General features: G+C 37.6%; 1 protein-coding gene across 1 annotated transcript; it reads right to left on the reverse strand.

Annotated features, from left to right (window-relative positions):
- Positions 1-14,720: 14,720 nt before the first annotated feature.
- On the reverse strand, positions 14,721-15,656 carry LOC133774116 (ADP/ATP translocase 2-like). The gene has a single exon (XM_062211712.1). It carries the CDS (start codon positions 15,645-15,647, stop codon positions 14,751-14,753), a length of 897 nt encoding a protein of 298 aa, XP_062067696.1. The 5' UTR covers positions 15,648-15,656; the 3' UTR covers positions 14,721-14,750.
- Between the last annotated feature and the right edge of the window lie 4,031 nt (positions 15,657-19,687).

Here is a 19,687-nt window from a genome sequence, read left to right on the forward strand (position 1 = left end):
ACACGTAAGCCCTCATTTAACTTCCATATGTACGCAGCTGGAAGTTAGAACTTCAGTGTATGAATTTTGAGGGTACACACAATTCAATCCATAGCACTTATGAACCCATTGATTCAAGCTTAATTTCAGTGTGTTTCCACAATCCTGATAGTAATAGGGAAAGAATGTAGCAAATCCACAATTAGATTACAAAATTTTGCCTTAGCCATGACAATTCTGCTCGCATTTCATTCATCAAAAGACATCACATAGTATTCATTTTTAAAAAATTAATCAGGCTTTAACAAATTCAATGTGACTTGTAGATACAAGTCTACAAACATAGTGATATTTCCTTCCTCCCTCCCTCCACCTGTCCATCCTCTCTCTTCCTCTCAACCTCCATCCTTCTCCCTTTCTTTTTTTTTAGTTTTTGAGATAACATATTTTAAATTTATACTACAGTAAAAAAGGCTTAATACTTAACCTCACGGAGGAGAAAATATAAAACTACCATGGGCCTGGAAGATGAAGAGAACATTTTCTGAACAGCACTAGTGTATACCACACTCTATTTATTTGTTGACACATCTTCCACCCCCAAAGGAGAAAATCCTATAGCCAAATCCTTAACTAGCACGAAATTCAAAATCCAGGATCTAGGGTTGGTGATTTCACATTGGGTCCACCAGTGACTCCTTATGATCTAGAGATACATACTTAAATGGGTATTTATCTGTGCCAGTGTTATAAATATATAATTATGGAAAGACCCAAGAAAATTTCTCTAAGCATGGTAAAACACCAAGAAATACTTGTCCTTAAAAATACACAAAGTCCTACCAGGCAGCTAGTTTTGAGACTGTTTCTAAATCAGCCCCAATTCTGATCTCTAGCAGTGTTGATTGTCTGTGGCCCATGACTCCTGACTGTGGGAGGTTCTCTTCTTCCTTTGTGCTCCTTAGCTAGAGATGAAAGGGCCATTGGAGAACGCAACCCTTAGGAGATAGGAGCTTTCTCAGACAGCTTTCTGACCATGGATGATTGGCTGTTTTAGTTTAATGTTTTTAAACATTAAATATTTAATCATTTCTTAACATTTCTATTCAAGTCAGGTTTACTAGCAACAACCACTTCTTAAATGTACTAGCTGTATTTTCTCTCTTCCATGCACCCCTCACTCTTTCTCCCTCTAATTGCCTATTGGAAACAGGGATCAATTAGGCCTAAGAGGTTAAGCCATACCTTTCATGTCTTTGACTTGAGCAATTTTGTTTTATTGAACGGAATTTCTAGACTCATGACCTTAATTGGATATTTGTTCTAAAACACCTGAATCTGCTCAGAAGTTTGAACAATAGTTGTTATAGGTATATCTTTGATTTGATTCTTTCCTTAAGAGCATTTCAATCAGTCTTTGTTGTTCAAAGGCTTTTTCACTTCTATGGTTTTGTGGTTGAGGTTGTGAAGAAATTGTGTGATCCACTCCTAAAATTCCTTGAATTTCTGGATCTTGCTATTTCCATTTATTCTTGCTTTAAAAAAAACAGTCAATTCTTTTAAAAACATTCATTTCTTACATTACCTTGTTAAGTGCAACCAGGAGTAACCAAAGAAAACATTAGTGTTCTATTTTCCAATCTCTTTTCCTGGAGCTATAAACTCATCAAATATATAATCTGCCTTTCAAATCATCCCAGGCGAGAGTGTTACCAAATGTTTTGGCATCTATAACTTATCCCACCAGCTCCCAATAACAGCTTCCTCACTACCCAGTTCCCAAGTCAGTGCCACATAATTAGAATTTCAGCTTTGGCAATATCCTGCCAGTACTACCAATTTCTATATGAGATGTGCTAGATTGTGCTATAATAATAAAAACCCACAACATCTTAAGAGGCTTATCAGATCCAAAATTTGGGACTTACCACTTATATCCAACATGAGATGATGGGGACTCTTCAAGGAAACACTAAGGGACACAGAACTAATGGAATATTTTTCAGATGCTTCCCTGCATGAATCACAGAAATGTTAGAAAGATGAATGGCAAATCATGTGCAGGCTCTTCAAGCTTCCAACTGGAACAACATTTCACATTCCTCTTCATATTTTGTTGGCCAAATAAATTATGTGACTACACCTTACCTTAGAGCAATTAAGGAATAACAGTCCCACCATAGCCCCCAAAACGTGATAACTCAAAGTGTCATCACAAATGACCACGACCTACCATTACAGTGTCCTCCACTCCAGACCAGCATTATTGTTAACATCCTCATGTGTGCTATGTGCTCAGTAAATGCTGAAGAAATTAGTAAAATGCAATCCAATAAATGACTGATCATTAAATGCATCAGTGATTCAGGGTAATAAGTTAATTTAGCCAAGTATACTTACTATTTTCAAAGCTTCCTCCTAGTCATTAAATATTAGTGTGTCTGACCGCAGGGTACTAATACTACATCTAGCTGCAAAAATAAATGGATAGATGTAAATAAAACAAAGGATTTTTTCTACACCCACAATTGTTCAGAATAATAAGAGTATAAACTATTACAATAAATTTAACTTCTAGTAAATTAAGTTTTAAACATAAAAACCATTTATGGTTCCTATTATTTTAGAACTTTCAATTTTGCTTCAAACTTTCTGCTTTTGGTAATGGATGCTATTTAATATCTGTGTTACTGAGTTCTTTCTCAGTGGTTCATCATCATTATTCTAACCAAAAGTATTCATTGCACCATATAGAAAATGTAGCAGGTTGGGATGAATGTGTATTGATTTCCTATAACCTGAAACCTATGCTTTCAAAAATCCTCATAATTATATGGTATGCAGTACATAGTAGTAAATCAATATTTATTTTTAATATTTTACATTTTCTTGTGTACACGAAAAATTGATTTTAACTAGGTAATTTTGTTATTTACAATACTACTTTAAATATTTTGCTTAAATCATGCATAAAAATTATGCATTAGGAGTATAAGTTTTGTGCAATATAGAGAACTGATAGAGGGTGCTGGGATGATGGAAATGGCCAAAGCCTCGTGAGCCTCAAGAAAGAATTCTGAGATATCCATCAGTCTTTATCTGTAAGCTCTTTCAAGTCAGGATCTTTATACTGTTAATTTTTTATACTGCTGTTTTCTACTTTGAATTATTAAAAACTTAAAATTTTTCAAGTATTACAAATAATTTGGTTCTTTCAGAGTGCATATAGTTTTGCACAGAACAGATATTTAACAAATATTTTTTAGGCTTATTTCAAAATAAGGTTTAGAGAGTGGGTATTTGGCCTAGCAGTTAAGATACTATTTAAGCAGTTCACATCCCATATCAAAGTGCCAAAGTTAAATTCCCAGATGTGGCTCCTGATCAAAGCTTGCTGCCAAGGCACTGATGGTCTAAGTAGCTGGGTCCCTGCCACCCATGTGGGAGAACTGGCCAGCTCCCAATTCCATCCTCAGGGTCCAGCCCTGGCCATTATAGGCATTTGCAGAATGAACAAGTGCAATGGAACCATCTCTTTCTCTTTCTCATAAATACATAAATAACATTAAACCTGGCTATTGCACAGCAGGTTAAATCACTGTTCATGATGTTAGGGTCCCATATCAGAGTGCCAGTCAGAGTCCCAGCTGCTCCACTTCTGATCCAGCTTCCTGTCAATGCATGTAAGAAAGCAGCAGACAGTGGCCCAAGTACATGGACCACTGCCACCAATGTGGAAGACTAGGATAGAGTTTCTGGCTCTTGGTGTCAACCTGGCACAGCTTCAGCTGTTCTGCTGTCATCAGTTGAGTACTGAAAGATCTCCCTCCTTCTCCAGCAGATGGAAGCATTGTCACTCTCTCTCTCTTTTCCCTTCCTCCTCCTCTCTCTCTATTACTCAACCTTTTATATAAATAAATAAATCTTTAGTAGCAATGAAAATAAAATAAGACTTTAGAAAGGTAGAGACACAGTTAACTGGAAAGATCTAAGAGTCAGAAATAAGTTTTATTCTGATGACCATAAATAAAGTTGTGTAGTAAACTGGCAATTGGGTCTTATTTAATCCACTCACCCATCTCATTGCACCCATTCTACAGAACCCACTATTTAACACCCCTTAGGTTAAGAAACCCTTTACCTCCTTTCCATCTTTAGAAGTGCTTTGTTGGCTACTAAGACAGCAACAAAAACACTGGATGTTGAAATACATAGGGAATGCTCAGAAAAGATGGCATTAACTGATCCAAATCCAAAATTAGGTATAAATTTGGTAATTAGATATAAATTTTGCTTTACTTGTCTTTTTTAAAACAAATAAATTAGGATAATATAGCTCAAATCAAAGTACAGAGATAAATTACAGAACAAATAAATTACAGAAGCATATTCTCATATCATTAACTAAGGCAGGAAGAATTACTTCTAGATTTAACGTAATACTTACATAGTAAGAGAGTTGATCCATATATAAAATGACTGAATGCTTCCATGGGAAGCCAAACTCCCATTTTGTAACAATTAGGTCTTCATTTTAATAAATACTCTAATTAAACTGAAAATTCTGTTTATGAATGCTGGTTTAATTGCCTGAAATAATGCACAACCTAATAGAACATTTGCAAGGCAAACTATTTTCCCTTGTAGAGATGTATCAAATGTTAGGAAGAAACACAAGCCTCCTAGTCTACATTTTCACTTTCTTCCCCACTGCATTGACTTGTGATGACACAAAGGAAACTACAGATAAACCTGAGTTGAAGATATGCCAGTTTCCTTGAGACCACTTCCAGCTAAAGCTAGGACATGGTCCTGGAAGAGGCAGCAATATGATGGAAGAACACTTCTCTCTACAGGCTGAGATCCTAAAGTCAACCCAAAAGGGACCCCTGATGTCATCCCAGTGAGAAACAGAGATACATTTCCTAAGCCTGAAACTTCAATGGATGTCTCAACTCAATCATTTGGAAAGAGTTGTGTTCTTTTCTTCCCTTACACATCATCATAGAAAGCAAACCATGGAGTCCACAAAGCCAATATAGTTGAAATGATGAACAAATACTCAGTTTCCAACATACAGAAGTCGGAAACCCCCAGCCCCTCCTCTGTAGCTTCCCCCGGAGTATCTGGCATCACAGTTTTGCCATGGGAGCACCCCAGACACATGACTGCACTCCTCTCCGCGCAGCCAGGAACCAGAAGAATGATGCAGTGGGAGAATCAGCAGCTGAAGACTGGGGTAAAAGTTTTTGTTTCTCAGCTCAAAGAGAAGACGTGCATGGAATTTCCACCTCGTGCCAAGACCTCCATGCCTATGACGGGGTCAATTCAAAACTAGTAAGTGAAGCAGATTTCTCACCTCCATTTTAGCTAAAAGAGAACAATGGGTAGTGATGGGCAATCTGGAATTACAGCCAGGTTTTGGTTTTGCTTTTGTGTTTACTGATTCCATTCCCAGGACCCTTGCTCCATGATCTCGGGCTATTAAAGCCGCAGCTGACAGTCTCAGGATTAACATCCCTCAAAAGGCTATAATTGGGTTAAAAACAGTTTCATTTCACAAACAAAAATTTGAAATCCAATAATGACAATTAATAAAGTTTCACGGTGCTTCCTGGTAAACAAATGGATATTTTTGCATCTCTAAGAGTACTTCACTCTATGAAGACATCAGTTTTCAGAGGAAAAGATGCTTTGTCCTCAATCATCACAATCTTAATTCTTATTCTCTATATTCTATTAGTTTACTTCCAATTTATATTCTCAGTTTCTTTCATGTTCTTAGTTTTATGATGGTAATGTTGATATCAAAGGTACTGGTGCACCCATAGCCTAGCCTGACATTTTAAAACAGATATTTTTGGTAATGAGATAATCAAATAAGAGAATGAATGTCAATCACCGCTATTAGATTAAAGATGTGTGGTTTTTTTTTTTTCTAAATTGATAAAAGGTGAACAAATTTCATGTATCTCACACTTACAGATTTAAGATCATAATGATACTTCCCACCTTACCCTCCTCTGTCTGTCCTTCATAGAGCTTTCTTCTGCATGTCCAATGCTGATTATGTGTCCACCTCTTGGAAGACACAAATGGACACTACTGAGTACTAATGGCTTTTATTTGTTTTTAACCTAAATTGTTACCGGTTTTAATCTTTAAGTTTACTACACTTGGAATTTACAGGTTTCACCTCTGACTAGGACATTACACAGAAATACCTAGACTCACGTTAGATTTCCTTCTCTTTTATCTGACTACCCTTGGAGAGCATTAGTCACCCAAGTGAGATAAGAATAAAAGGATTTTTTTTTTCCCAGCTAGGGCTCTTCCTTTTACTGGGAATTGATGTTTTTTTGTTTTTTATTTTCTACTGGCATTTTTGCTTAGGCTTGCAGTTCAGCAAGGTCTTTTTTGAGTGGTTCTGTAAGCACAGAAAGGTGTAATTTAGTTTTTTCTGGTGCAGATTAAAAATCAGATAACAAAGGGACCAGTAGGAGCCCAATTCACAAAAAATGATGGGCAGGTATTTAATGGTATTCTCATCTAGACTTTCATATTACTATACAAGGAAAAAACTTGGTGCTTAATATTGTTCCTCCTAGATAAAAATGCAACAGCCTACAAAAATCCTACTTCCATGATTTTTAGAACTCTTGGACATTTTAGAAAAAAAAATTTGCATATTAGGGCATTTTTATGCACTTTCCATTCATGTTTTGAAGTCAATATCTACAAATATAAAATTTTTGTGTAGGAAAAGACCAGTAAAACTTACTCAGTAACACTCAGTAAACCTTACTCTCTCTATACCCACATATACTGTATCCCAAACAATCCCTGTTATTACTTTGTTATCACAGCTTAGATTTCTCCTTTCTAAATAATTATATAATGGAATCTTCCAATGTACTCTATTCTATGCCTGACTTTAGCTCCACACAATGGTTTTGAGATGTTCCATGTTGTAGCATGTATCAACATATCATCTGTTGGCTCCTTTAGTTGCTAGTTGAATTTCATCCTGTAAATATACCACAAATTGTTTATTCATATACCTGCTCAAGACATCTAATTTTATTTTTTGCAATTATGAACAAAGCTGCTATAAACGTGTGTGCTCGAAACTTTATGTGATAAATATTTCATCTACCTTGAATAGATTCCTCCTAGAAGTGAGATTGCTGAGGCATAAAGTGGTTTCCTTGCTTTATTACACAAATATACCAAATTACTTATTTTCACAGATATTCTAAATTGCTCTAAATTTATTTCCCTGCTGTTAAAAGACTTCTTCTAAGTTTCCTGAGAAGTTATCTTACATGGTAGGGCTTCTGAAATCTTAGATACCTGTGAATATTTTTATTATGTCATCATATTTTAATAATATTTGTTGGATATCCTATCTCCAAAGTTGTTTTACATTCACATTTTAAATTTAATACTCTATGGTGTTTTACAGTCATTACTAAGAAGGCAGATGGTAAGTTATATCTTTTATAGGTGGTCTACACTGTCCTTCTGAAGACAGTAGTATTTTCTATGTGTTTTGTTATATTTTACTACTTAAATGAATTGTATGTATTGGTGTGGTTGTGTAGGTGTTTTTTTCTCTCTCCTGTTATACTTTATAACAGCTCTCAGCAAATCTACCATTGTCTTATTTTCAGATATGTTCTCAGACAACTCCTTAGTTGTATTCATTCTTCAATTATATCTTTGATATTTTTAAAATTTACCACTATATTTTTTCAATCTCTAGGTTTCCTCTTGATCTTTCTTAGAAATACTTGTTTCTCCTTTACTTTACCAATCTTTATTTTTGTATGATCCAAGATACAAATACATTCATTACACAACTTAGAGCAGATGATCTTAACAGTGAATAACAAGCATGGCTAACCTCCTAGAGGATATAAAATCAGTTGTTCTGCTCAAGGGATTGTCTTTGCCCCATGGATACTAATCTTCTTGAGAATATCAGAAACTTGGCCGGCGCCGTGGCTCAACAGGCTAATCCTCCGCCTTGCGGCGCCGGCACACCGGGTTCTAGTCCCGGTCGGGGCACCGATCCTGTCCCGGTTGCCCCTCTTCCAGGCCAGCTCTCTGCTGTGGCCAGGGAGTGCAGTGGAGGATGGCCCAAGTGTTTGGGCTCTGCACCCCATGGGAGACCAGGAGAAGCACCTGGCTCCTGCCATCGGAACAGCGTGGTGCGCCGGCCGCAGCGCGCTACCGCGGCAGCCATTGGAGGGTGAACCAACGGCAAAGGAAGACCTTTCTCTCTGTCTCTCTCTCACTGTCCACTCTGCCTGTCAAAAAAAAAAAAAAGAATATCAGAAACTTGGGGTAATAATATCTAACCAGAAAGTCGGTCAAAGACCAGTCTGCGATCATGTACCGTGGTAGGTAATAGGACTGGCACACACTCCCTCATCATCTAACTCTTTCTAGATGTGACACTCAGCCCTTAGAAGATAATCTGCTTTACATTGCATGTCCCCATATGACTACCATGGAAGTGTCCTTACTAAGTATTTTCTCTCTTCATTATAACCACCCACCTTCAAGGCCCAGGGAGGAATGTGAAAGAGAACTTCCCAGGCTCTGCACAATAACATTGCCTACTGTTATTTGCTCTGAACCCTGGCTAAGTTTCCAACTCCTCCCTAATGTCACTACCACAGTCCCTATGACACTGAACTGATGCTCTGATTTTTCTGCCTTGTCGTGGTCATGTTGCAGCAAAGAAATCTCGTGAGGAACAATTGACAAACCTATAGTTTTCTTAAGAGAAATCTCTGTTTCTTACAAACTTATTTGTAATGAATATGTTACCTAATCCCTAGGGGAGAGATAACACAAAGAATATAAAATAACAGGCCTCATCTGACCCACTTGATTCAGTGGAGAATTGAAGACCACTTTCCCCCTGTCTGATACCTACCACCTTTTTCTCTCTTAAATGCAGCAAAGTTGAAGTTAGCTGGAAAATAGCAGTTAGTGGGAAGTGGCCAGTTATGGAATAGGAGAAAGAGATGAGACTGTCAAGAAATGCCAAAGTTAAAGGGTATGTGTTTTTCTACTTACAGAAAAATTAGAACTTCCAAGGAGGACACCTTGTATATTTCTGAGAGATTACAGTGAATACATAGAGGCAGATATCTGAAAACAAAGACCAAGCTCAAATCACTGTCAGTATTTGGTTGGTTATGTGCTGGCACATATCAGAACCATACTCAGTAAAAAATTCAGGGCACTGAGCAGTGGAAAGAGCCAAAAGGAATTTAACAAGAAGATACTGCAGAGTCGGTCCAAGAGGTCTTGTCAATTTGGCCCAGAAAGATTTGGCCACTAGGCTGTGAATGATTGGTGTTATATTTCCTGAAATACCAAGACTGGGGATAGGGAGGGATGGTAGGTTGGGTTGGACACTAATGGTCTTTCCATGTATCCAGCAAGATATCCCAAACATAAGACGGTGGCAGATGTCATTCACTTGTCAATAAATCAATGTCTAGACTATGATTCTAAACCTGTTCCCAATGGGGAATTTGGTGCAGTCCAATAATGGGTATTCCCCAGTCCATCACCAGGCATCTGGATAGGGTTTCAATTTTATTAAAGCATGAATTTCCTTCAAGTCCAGTGACAAAGTCTGGGTTCCTTATGCCATAATCATCTCTGACATCAGAATTATTTCACAAGTAAAGAAATTGATGGTTGTGTTGAAATTACTTTCTGTACTTTTCATCCTGGCCACATTACCCATCCATCTCAGAATGGCAACCTCAGCAGCAGACTTTAATTTCCTTCCTATTGACAGAAATCACCAGACCAGCCTGACTGAGGGGCATATCCTCCCTCAAGTCAAGCATAGCTGACAGCCCTGCAGCAACTCAACCTTGAGGCTACTGTGCTGCTATTGATCCTTTCCATAAGAAGCAACTCCTAGAATACTTATCCCTATGGTCTCTGGCGTACCACGTTAACTTACAGGGTTGAAACAAATTGTGACTCCATCCCTAAAGAAAACCTCTATAGGAAGGATCTCAAATGTTTTAGAAGATCCACAATATGTGACCGCAATGATGTTTCAATTTCACCATTAACCTGTGGTGCCGTGAAGTCCAGGGTATTTAATCTCTCTGAGCTTCAATTTCATCATCAGTAAAATTAGGACTTCCTTCCACCCCTAGAAGTATATGGTTTAATTCTTTTAAACAATAGTTTAAGGGAGTTATGTATACATACCTTCATCTTTGTTCCTTTTATCTTCTGCATCCCTAAGATGTGATCCTTTCTTTCCCTAATTTTTTTAAAATTTTCATATACCCCAGGCCTTCATAACTTTATAACTGAATTCCCACAAGCATAAGAATAAAAGTTCATCTTGTTCAAAAATGGCATATACTGTATAAATTTAGATGAGGTCTTTCTACTTCAGAATCACTTCTGAGTCTGACAAGTGCCAAAAATAATGATAACAAAAACTCCTCCAATTCTGCTTCTAGAAATGCATACCTTTGTTGGTATATTCCTAGATCAAAGAGAGAAAAAGGTAAAAGAAAAGGTCCTACCAGGTAATTTTTGAGATTAGTCACAGGTTGCCTATGCTCTCAGACATTTCTAAATGATAAATGGCCTCTTAAAAATTTGTTTTGTAGACAGCAGTTTTTCCAAAACTAAATATTCCTACATTCCTGACCATAAGCTATAAAGGCTTTGAGGCATGGGAAACAATATGAAAACCCCCAGAGAGAGGGAGAACATGATATCATGGAGAGACAAAAATTAATTCAGGATAACTGAAGCACAGAGTAGATGGTGGAAATGGTCAGAGATAATGTTAGAGGTGCAAACAAAAGGTAGATTGTGATTGACCTTAAAAACCATTATTGGAAGCCAAAGACAATATACAACCTCTACAAGACTACAAGTTTGAGAACATCATGATCATCCTTGAGTTATAAAGAAAAGATCAGGGTGACTTAATAGAGAGCCTGGATTGGAGAGAGGAACAACTACAATTAGAAGACCTGTTGAGAGGTAATACAAGTAGCCCAAGCAAGTGGTAATATGGACTGAACTAAGTTTTAACAGAAGAAATGGATGGAAACGAGGCAGTATCAAAGAAGGAAGAAAAATTGACAGTTCTTTGTTATATTTTGTATAAGGAAAAGAAAAAAGAAATTCACCTAGTTTTTGGCTTCAGAAGTTGGATGAATAATGATGCTATTTATTAAGTCACTTAGAAGGATGAATTGTATAGATGGAAGTACACAGTCAGTAGGGTTGGGAACATAGTGAACTTAAGATGTGCTTTAAAAAGAACTGTAAGGCATTTAACAAACTTTGCCCTTGTCTAACAAATAGTATTCTCTTTAATGGCCTTTCTTCCTGAATCAAATACCAGTATAACTGCTGAATCCCAGAACTTAAAACATCACTATCAGTCACCAGATATTTGTGCTGGACAGAAACACCAGCTACAAACAGGAGATCCACCTTGCATTACTCTAGGAAGCATCACTTACATTTAAAACTTACTAATACTACCTACCTTTCCATATGAAAAGAAAACAAAACATTTTAATGGAATCCTTAACCAGTAGAATTTTGGGGCTATAAAACAGAATGAATGTAGTATTTCCTAACTTTCTGCTCCTGTTCCTACATCTTTGTGGTAGGAGATAAAAAGCAAACTGAAACATCCTAACTTGTCCACACTACCCAAAGCAATCTACTAATCTAATGATATTCCTATCAAAATTCCAATGCTATTTTTTTCATAATAGAAAAAAAAAATCCTAAGATTTATATGGGACCACAGAAAGACCATGAGTAATCAAAACAATCTGAGTTAAAAAAAAAAAAAAGGTAGAAATCACACTCCTTGGTTTCAAATGATGTTACAAAGCTATAATAATCTAAAAAGCATGACACTTACCTAAAAATAGACATCCAAACCAATGGAATAAAATAAAGAGCCAAGAAGTAAACTCATGCATATACGTACAACTAATTTTTGACAAGCCATGAATACACAATGGGGGAAGGGGAAGTCTCTTCAATAAATGGTGTTGGGAAAACTGAATGTTAACGTGCAAAAGAATCAAAACAGACCATTGTCTTCTACCAGATATTAAGATTACTTGAATATGGGATTAAAAACTTAAACGTAACCATAAAACTTCTAAAAGAAAACATGAAAAAACCTTCTTGATGTTGGTCTTGACAATTATTTTTTTGGAAATGACACCAAAAGCACAAACAATAGAAGTAAAACTAAACAATTGGAATTACATCAAACTAAAACACTTCTGTATAGCAAAGGAAATAAACAACAAAATAAGAAGGCAACATATGAAAGGTGAAAGCTATTTGAAAGTCATACAGAGGCCATTGCCGTGGTGCAGTGGGTCAATCCTCCACCTGTGGTGCCAGCATCCCATATGGGCACCGGTTTGGGTCCCAACTGCTCCTCTTCCAATCCAGCGCTCTGCTGTGGCCTGGGAAAGCAGTGGAAGATGGCCCAAGGCCTTGGGCCCCTGCACCCATGTGGGAGATCAGAAGAAGCTCTTGGCTCTTGGCTTCTGATCAGTGCAGCTCTGGCCATTGCAGCCATTTGGGGAGTGAACTGGCAGACTGAAGACCTCTCTCCCTGTCTCTCCCTCTCACTGTCTGTAACTCTACCTCTCAAATAAATAAATAAAATCTTTAAAAAAATAAAAATGGCAATGAACCTGAATATACATATTTCCAAAGAGAGTATACCAATGGCAATAAACATATGAAAAGATGTTCATTTCACCAATCATCAGAAAATTGAAACCACAATGAGATACCACTTCATATCTGTTAAAGCATCTACTATGAAAAAGATAAGAACTAACAAGTATTGGCAGAAAAGGGAACCCTTGCATACTATTGGTGAAAATTTGAATTTGTACACATATTGTAGAAAATAGTTGGGAGGTCCTTAATAAATTACAAACAGAAGTATCATATGATCCTGTCATTTTACATCTGAGTATATATATAAAGGAAATAAAATCAGTATCTTTAAGATATATCTATACCACCAAATTCATTTCAGTATTATTTTCACAATAACCAATATGCAAAACAATCTAAGAGTTCATTGATAGATGAATAAAGAAATGTTGGTATCTATACATAAAACAATATTATTCAGACATAAAATGAAGGAGATATTTTGATTTTCTTTTTTCTTCTTGTTTTTTTTTTTTTTTTTTTTTGTTTTTTTTTTTTGTTAACAGGCAGAGTTAGACAGTGAGAGAGAGAGAGACAGAGAGAAAGGTCTTCCTTTGCCGTTGGTTCACCCCACAAATGGCTGCTACGGCTGGTGCGCTATGCCGATCCGAAGCCAGGAGCCAGGTGCTTCCTCCTGGTCTCCCATGCGGGTGCAGGGCCCAAGCACTTGGGCCATCCTCCACTGCCTTCCTGGGCCACAGTAGAGAACTGGACTGGAAGAGGAGCAACTGGGACAGAATCCGGCACCCCAACCGGGACTAGAACCCGGGTGCCGGAGCCACAGGCAGAAGATTAGCCTAGTAAGCCATGGCACCGGCAAGATATTTTTATTTTCAACAACGTGGATGAACCCAGAAAGCATCATGCTAAGTGAAATAAGCCAGACTAGAAAGAAAAATACTTCATTATCTTACTTATATATGGAATCTTTAAAAAACTGAACTCATAGAAGAGTAGAGTGATGGTTGCTAGGGGAGTGAGGGAATAGGGATATATTGGCCAAATGAGACAAATGTTCAGTTTATAAGATGAACAAGTTCTGGTAGTATAATGCATAGACTGAATGATAATGAGTGTGTTAATTTGTGATAATCATTGCACAATGTACACATATTAAACCATCACATTGTATACCTTGAATATATTCAATCTTTGTCATTTAACTATTTTAAATTAAGTGTTTAAGAAGTGAAAAGTTGCTAACAGCACCCACAAGAGAATTCTTCTGCTCAGGTTCAGGTTCAGCAGCATTCAGGTTCAGAAACCCTGGTCTGTATTTACAATATAAGCAATCAGTCAAAACCCCTCCATCGCTGACTATTTAATAATGGTGTTAGTCCAATAGAAGCACAAAATGAAGCATGGCAGACTGCTATGTGGCAACTGATCATAAGCATTCCATATGTAAACACAAGCACCAGTGAAGAGTGGATTCTTGTGAGAAAGGATAGGATAGTGGCTGAAGATGGAGGACCTAGCTTCATACTCCCCTAGCTAAGTGTCCTCGAGAAAGATGCCCTGATCTTCCTCAGTCTTGATTTCCTCAACTCTAAAATGGGAACAAAACACATTCTACCCTTTTCAGGGTATTTATGAAGATTAAATGAGATTTTGTGTGTATATGTGTGTGTGTGGGTGTGTATACACATATCAGTGCCTGCATTTAGTAAATGCTAAATGAGTCTATAGCTAAATTTAGAGCCTGGCCCAACAATTTGTTGTATACAATCCTCTCTTTTTTTTTATTGTGTATATTTTTATTTCTTCAAATTATTTATCAGGAGTGACTGAAATTAAAAAAATGTAATTGAGTCCCATCATCATCATCATCATGGAAATGGCTTTAAGAGAAAACTGGTCAGAAGAGTATTATTGCTTCCCATTTTCAACCAGCACATAGTTGCTTTTGATAAGACAGACAAGAGCCTGTCAAGAATGCTCAAGATTTTAATACAACAATGCCTGTTTACAGGGGAACAAACCTAGGGAATAACTTATGTGAACTTCTTGATTTCATCATACAAGACAAGCACAAAAGCACCACCCATGCCTCTGAGGACGTTGGACCATGCACCCTTGAAAAACACTTTGCCTCCTTCATCACGAGCGATCTTCCTCCAGCAGTCAAGTGTGCCTGTGTACATGATATCAGTTCCTTTATGCCCCGACTGCATCATCATGCGCCGACGAACAGTGTCAAATGGATAGGAAGTCAACCCAGCAACAGCAGTGACAGACTGCGTGATCATCCAGCTGATGAAGATGTGCGTGTTCTTGGGATCTGGAAGCATTCCTTTTGCGGTGTCATAGATACCGAAGTAGGCAGCTCGGTAGATGATAATGCCCTGTACAGACACATTAAAGCCTTGGTACAGGCCTCTAATCCCATCAGATTTGTAGATCTTAACCAGGCAGTCACCGAGGCCTCTGAATTCCCATTCAGCTCCAGCTTTGCCCACGTCAGCTGCTAGACGGGTACGGGCAAAATCAAGAGGGTACACGAAACACAAGAATGTGGCTCCAGCAGCACCACCTGACGCCAGATTTCCTGCAAAGTAGCGCCAAAACTGGGTCCTCCTGTCCACGCCACCCAGAAAGATCTGCTTGTATTTATCTTTGAAGGCAAAGTTGAGAGCCTGGGTGGGGAAGTATCTGATTACGTTGGCCAGGTTACCACGCCAGAAGGACAGGACTCCCTGCTCCTTGGGGATACGAACCACGCAGTCTATAATGACCTTGTATTGCTTATCGGCAGTGATTTGCTTGCTGGCATGCTGCACCTGCAGCAGCAGCTTGACCCTCTCGATGGGCGCTACCGCGGTCTTGGAGATGGCCGCAGCCACTCCACCTGCCAGGAAGTCCTTGGCAAAGGACACAGCGGCATCTGTCATGTTGGAAGGAAAGAGCCAGGCAACTGCGGGACAGGACTGGGCTGGGAACCGGCTTTGACTCCGGGACTCTGGGGGCTCATTTTATAAATGACAACTTGAGGTTTAGATGGTAGAAATTTGATACATATTATGTTGTTTTTGTCAGTAAATCCTCAACAATTGGAGAAAGGAAGAGAACAAAATGTGAACATTGTTGCTCCCTTTTAAAATGGGCAACTTACCCATTACTTAATGTTACCAAACATTAAGTAACTTCTCTGAGGCTACCTCGGGACAAAGCAAGGACTCTGATACTCAAACTAATACCCACATGCTCCTTTACCAATGTCACAGCAGGACAAGCTTCAACTCATTCTTATTTTTCCCCCAAGGCTGCAGTACTAGCTTGATCAATTAGATTATATTTGTATTCTCCTCAAAAGTAGAATCTTCCGAACAAAAGACGATTGATCAATGGCTGGCAGCATCACTCAGACTGGACCAAGTTCATTTTACATCTTCTTGACAATAAAGCAAATTAACCCACCAGCTCTAATAAACCTTGTATCAATTTGTCTGCATTTCTCAAGAACCATAAAATATCAGCAGTTACAATGCAAATAAACTTCTTTCCTCACAAAGAATCTGAACTGATAGTGTTTTGAAGACGAATCTATGAAAAAGTTAAAGACCCTCTGCACATGTGGTATACTTTCAGTAGTTCCCAAAACTAAGCGATGAGCAGTTTATCTGAAACCCACAGATTGCAGCTGTGGGTGCTCAGACTGAGTAAAAATGCCTTTAATCATAAGAGAAAATATTATGACTTGCTGTCCTACTCTGTCTCAGGCATACAAAGAGAGGTCAGAATTAGTTTCAGTAGCCAAGACAGCTGCTACATTTCTTTCCATTTTGGAGGGGAAAACAAAGACCCTAGACAGTCCTTGGGATAAGATTTGAAGCCTGTCTGTCCTGTACACAGGTTCTGTTTACATTTTAAATATCACATTATTCCTTCTACATTCTTGCAGCTGTATAATAAGAGCACAAGAATAGTCACTGCAAAAGCTGCTGTGACAAACTTGTTTTAAGTAAGCCTATTGATTCACCAAAATTGCCACACCAAAGGGACACAGCCAGCCAAACTTTATCACACTGGAAAGAAATCAAACAAAAACATTTCCTTACTGTAGCATTCTCCATCCCTTTGATCTTCTACCAGGATTCCACACTGACAGAACCCAGACAGTAAGGAATTACAATGGTACAGTTCATACCTGCCAACAGTTTGGGAGCAGATAGTAGCAAGGAAAAAGATGGAGAACACATTTGGAGAGACAGGTCAAGGATACTTGTTAAATTAGAAAGTCTCTGGACCATTTTAAAGTTAGCTCAGTAGCCAAGGTTGGGAATTTTTGCACTTCTACAACCTCGTGTGAAACCCAAATCTCTCTTTTCCCATCTGCACAAATTACCCATCTAAGCTTCAGTTTCCACATGTGAAAAAACAAGACAATAATGTTAGCTAATTTATGCTATGTGTCTATAATGTATCAGACACTGTTCAAGGAACTTTATGTAGCTATTAATTCTTTAAATCTTTGACATTTTTTTCTCTACTTTTCAAATGAGAAAACTCAGCACAGAAAGTTCAGAATCATGCCTAAACTCATAGAGCTGGGAGATAAGAACCAAAATCCACACTTACAATCACAATGTGATGCTACATCTCAGGTTATCACATTATTTGAGTCATAATAAACATAAAATGTATGTAAAGCAATGGTACTATACAAGTAAGGAACTCTCAAGGAAAGTTACCTAAATTAATCAAATTGTTTAATTCCCAAAGACCAAAATTTTTGTAGTGCATAATCTTTAAAAGATTTCCCAAATATGATTGTTACCCAAGGGTAGAATTGGGAGGTGATAAAGACATGATGGTTCCTTTGCCTGGTAGAAATATCCTGAGACTTAATATTGGCATCTGGAAGCCAGCTAATGATTTCTTTCTCCTACTCCCCTCCCAGGATGGGGCAGGACCAAGAAAGCAACTGGCCCCCAAATGCTCACAGTGGTCCGTAGAGGAAAAAAAATACATGTTTGAGCATTGTCTATGTTTGATCATTTTTAGAATGATCCACTCGCCATATTATTGATGCTGTAGAACAAACTGAGACTTTTCCCATCGTCCTCTGGCTGAGAGGAACCAGGGCAGCACTCAGGGGAAAAGGTTTTAGGAGTTGCCTAACTAAAATCTATATATCAGGAGAAAAGCAAAATGAAATTCTTTTGGTTTCCAAGAATTCTAGTCTGGTTTTCCAGAACTTAGGTCCAAACGACCAAGTTAGCAAGGAAGACAAAACATTTCTATCTCATTCTTCTAAACATGTTGTCCTTAGGGACTCACCAAGGATGATGACTGTTGATTGAGAATTTGGAATTTGGAGATCAAACCCAGTTATATAACCTCATCTCAAAAATCACTTAGAATACATCATTCTAAATCCAGATCTATATGTACAAACAGAAAATAATAACACTTCGAACAATTTTGTCAAGGTTATATAGAAGAGTCCTGTCATTAATTTTTAGCTCAATTTGGTTGGATAAAGTTACATTTCAAAGTAATTTGTAATTCAACAAGTATTTATGGAATAATTCCTTGTTCTTGACTAATATTTTGGCTTCTGTTACTGTGAAATTGAGGCATGAATTTATAATCAACACTTCATAAAGAAACAGTATGGATTTTGGTGAAAAAATCATAAGCATGTTTCAAATAACACATTTCTGAGCCCCTCCACTCTCACAACCTTGATCTAAGCAGCACCAAGTAAAACTTTCAGTTGATTTGGGTTGTAATCTTCCCAGTTGTATGAGGGTATTTATTTCTTTTAAATTGCTGCCATTGGTAGGTGTGCCACTTTTTTTTTTCTTTGAATATCTTTTGCCAAAGAACACATTCAACTTCAAGGTTAAAATTCCTATTTTCACTGGCTCACTTTTACAGTAATATATTTCACCTAATTGCAAGGAAAAAAAAAAAACTCCTAGTCAAGAAAATTCCAAATTTTAATGGCCTATTTAGTTCCTATCTTTTCTCTGCTTAGCTTCTACTTTTATAAGAGTCTCTGATACCCGAAGGCATTCTCTAAAGTAATCTGAAATAACCCAGCATAGGCATCCAACGACAGGAATGAACAGACAGCATGTTGGGTTTAAGTTTCTGGTTGGAATGAAAGGTCTTGACAGAGGGGTGAGGATGGAGGTTGGAGACAGTGAGGCATCAAGAAGAATTAACAAGGCTCAAGACAATTGCACTCAACAAATACATATGGGAATGCTCAACTATTTCCCCTTTTAAAATTTTTCAACTTACACATAAAACTAATACACCTTCATTTGGCACAGAGAAATATTTCAACAGATGCACACAGCTTGAACTGATCAAATTGGGCAATCAGCATCCCCATCTCTCTACCTTCCCTCTATGTATGGAACCTACCAGCTCCTCTCTTCCAGTTCTTTATTTTGTACATAATGTGTTACTGTGACTTATAGTCATCCTGGTTTTTAACACAGATTAACCTTCATGTAACTTTTCCCCAACACAATCATCAGTATCTCCCATCACAACCTACACTATTAGAGCCAACAATGATAGCAAGTTAGAAATTCTGCTCAAATGATATTGAAATTACTGGGGCTGAGGAGCTAGGAATGTATGATTTCTTATTCCTATTCTCATGATAAACATTACAATTCCAATTAGTAAAGTGCTCGAGCCCTGAGCCAAATACCCAAGTATATATACAGAAGGATGGTATCAGAAAGGGAGAAAGTCATATTATAAATTAGAATCTCATGTCAGCTAAAAAAGTCAGTCAACTAATTACCAATGTAGGGGTACATGATAATTTTTTTAAAAACTTCAAAATTCTAAATCCCAGAATACTCTCAATATTCACTCAAACTATTCAAGGATATTATAAGACAGTCATTAAGCCATTAAATAATAAAGTGAAAGCAATTCTTAATCACAGCCAGAGTTAAACTAT

The sequence above is a fragment of the Lepus europaeus genome, chromosome 15, assembly GCF_033115175.1.
Source record: "Lepus europaeus isolate LE1 chromosome 15, mLepTim1.pri, whole genome shotgun sequence".
Classification (NCBI taxonomy): Eukaryota; Metazoa; Chordata; class Mammalia; order Lagomorpha; family Leporidae; genus Lepus; species Lepus europaeus.

What these genes read in the sequence shown, in the direction of transcription:
- LOC133774116 (XM_062211712.1), bottom strand. Translation starts at nt 15,647, where the DNA reads ATGACAGATGCCGCTGTGTCCTTTGCCAAGGACTTCCTGGCAGGTGGA.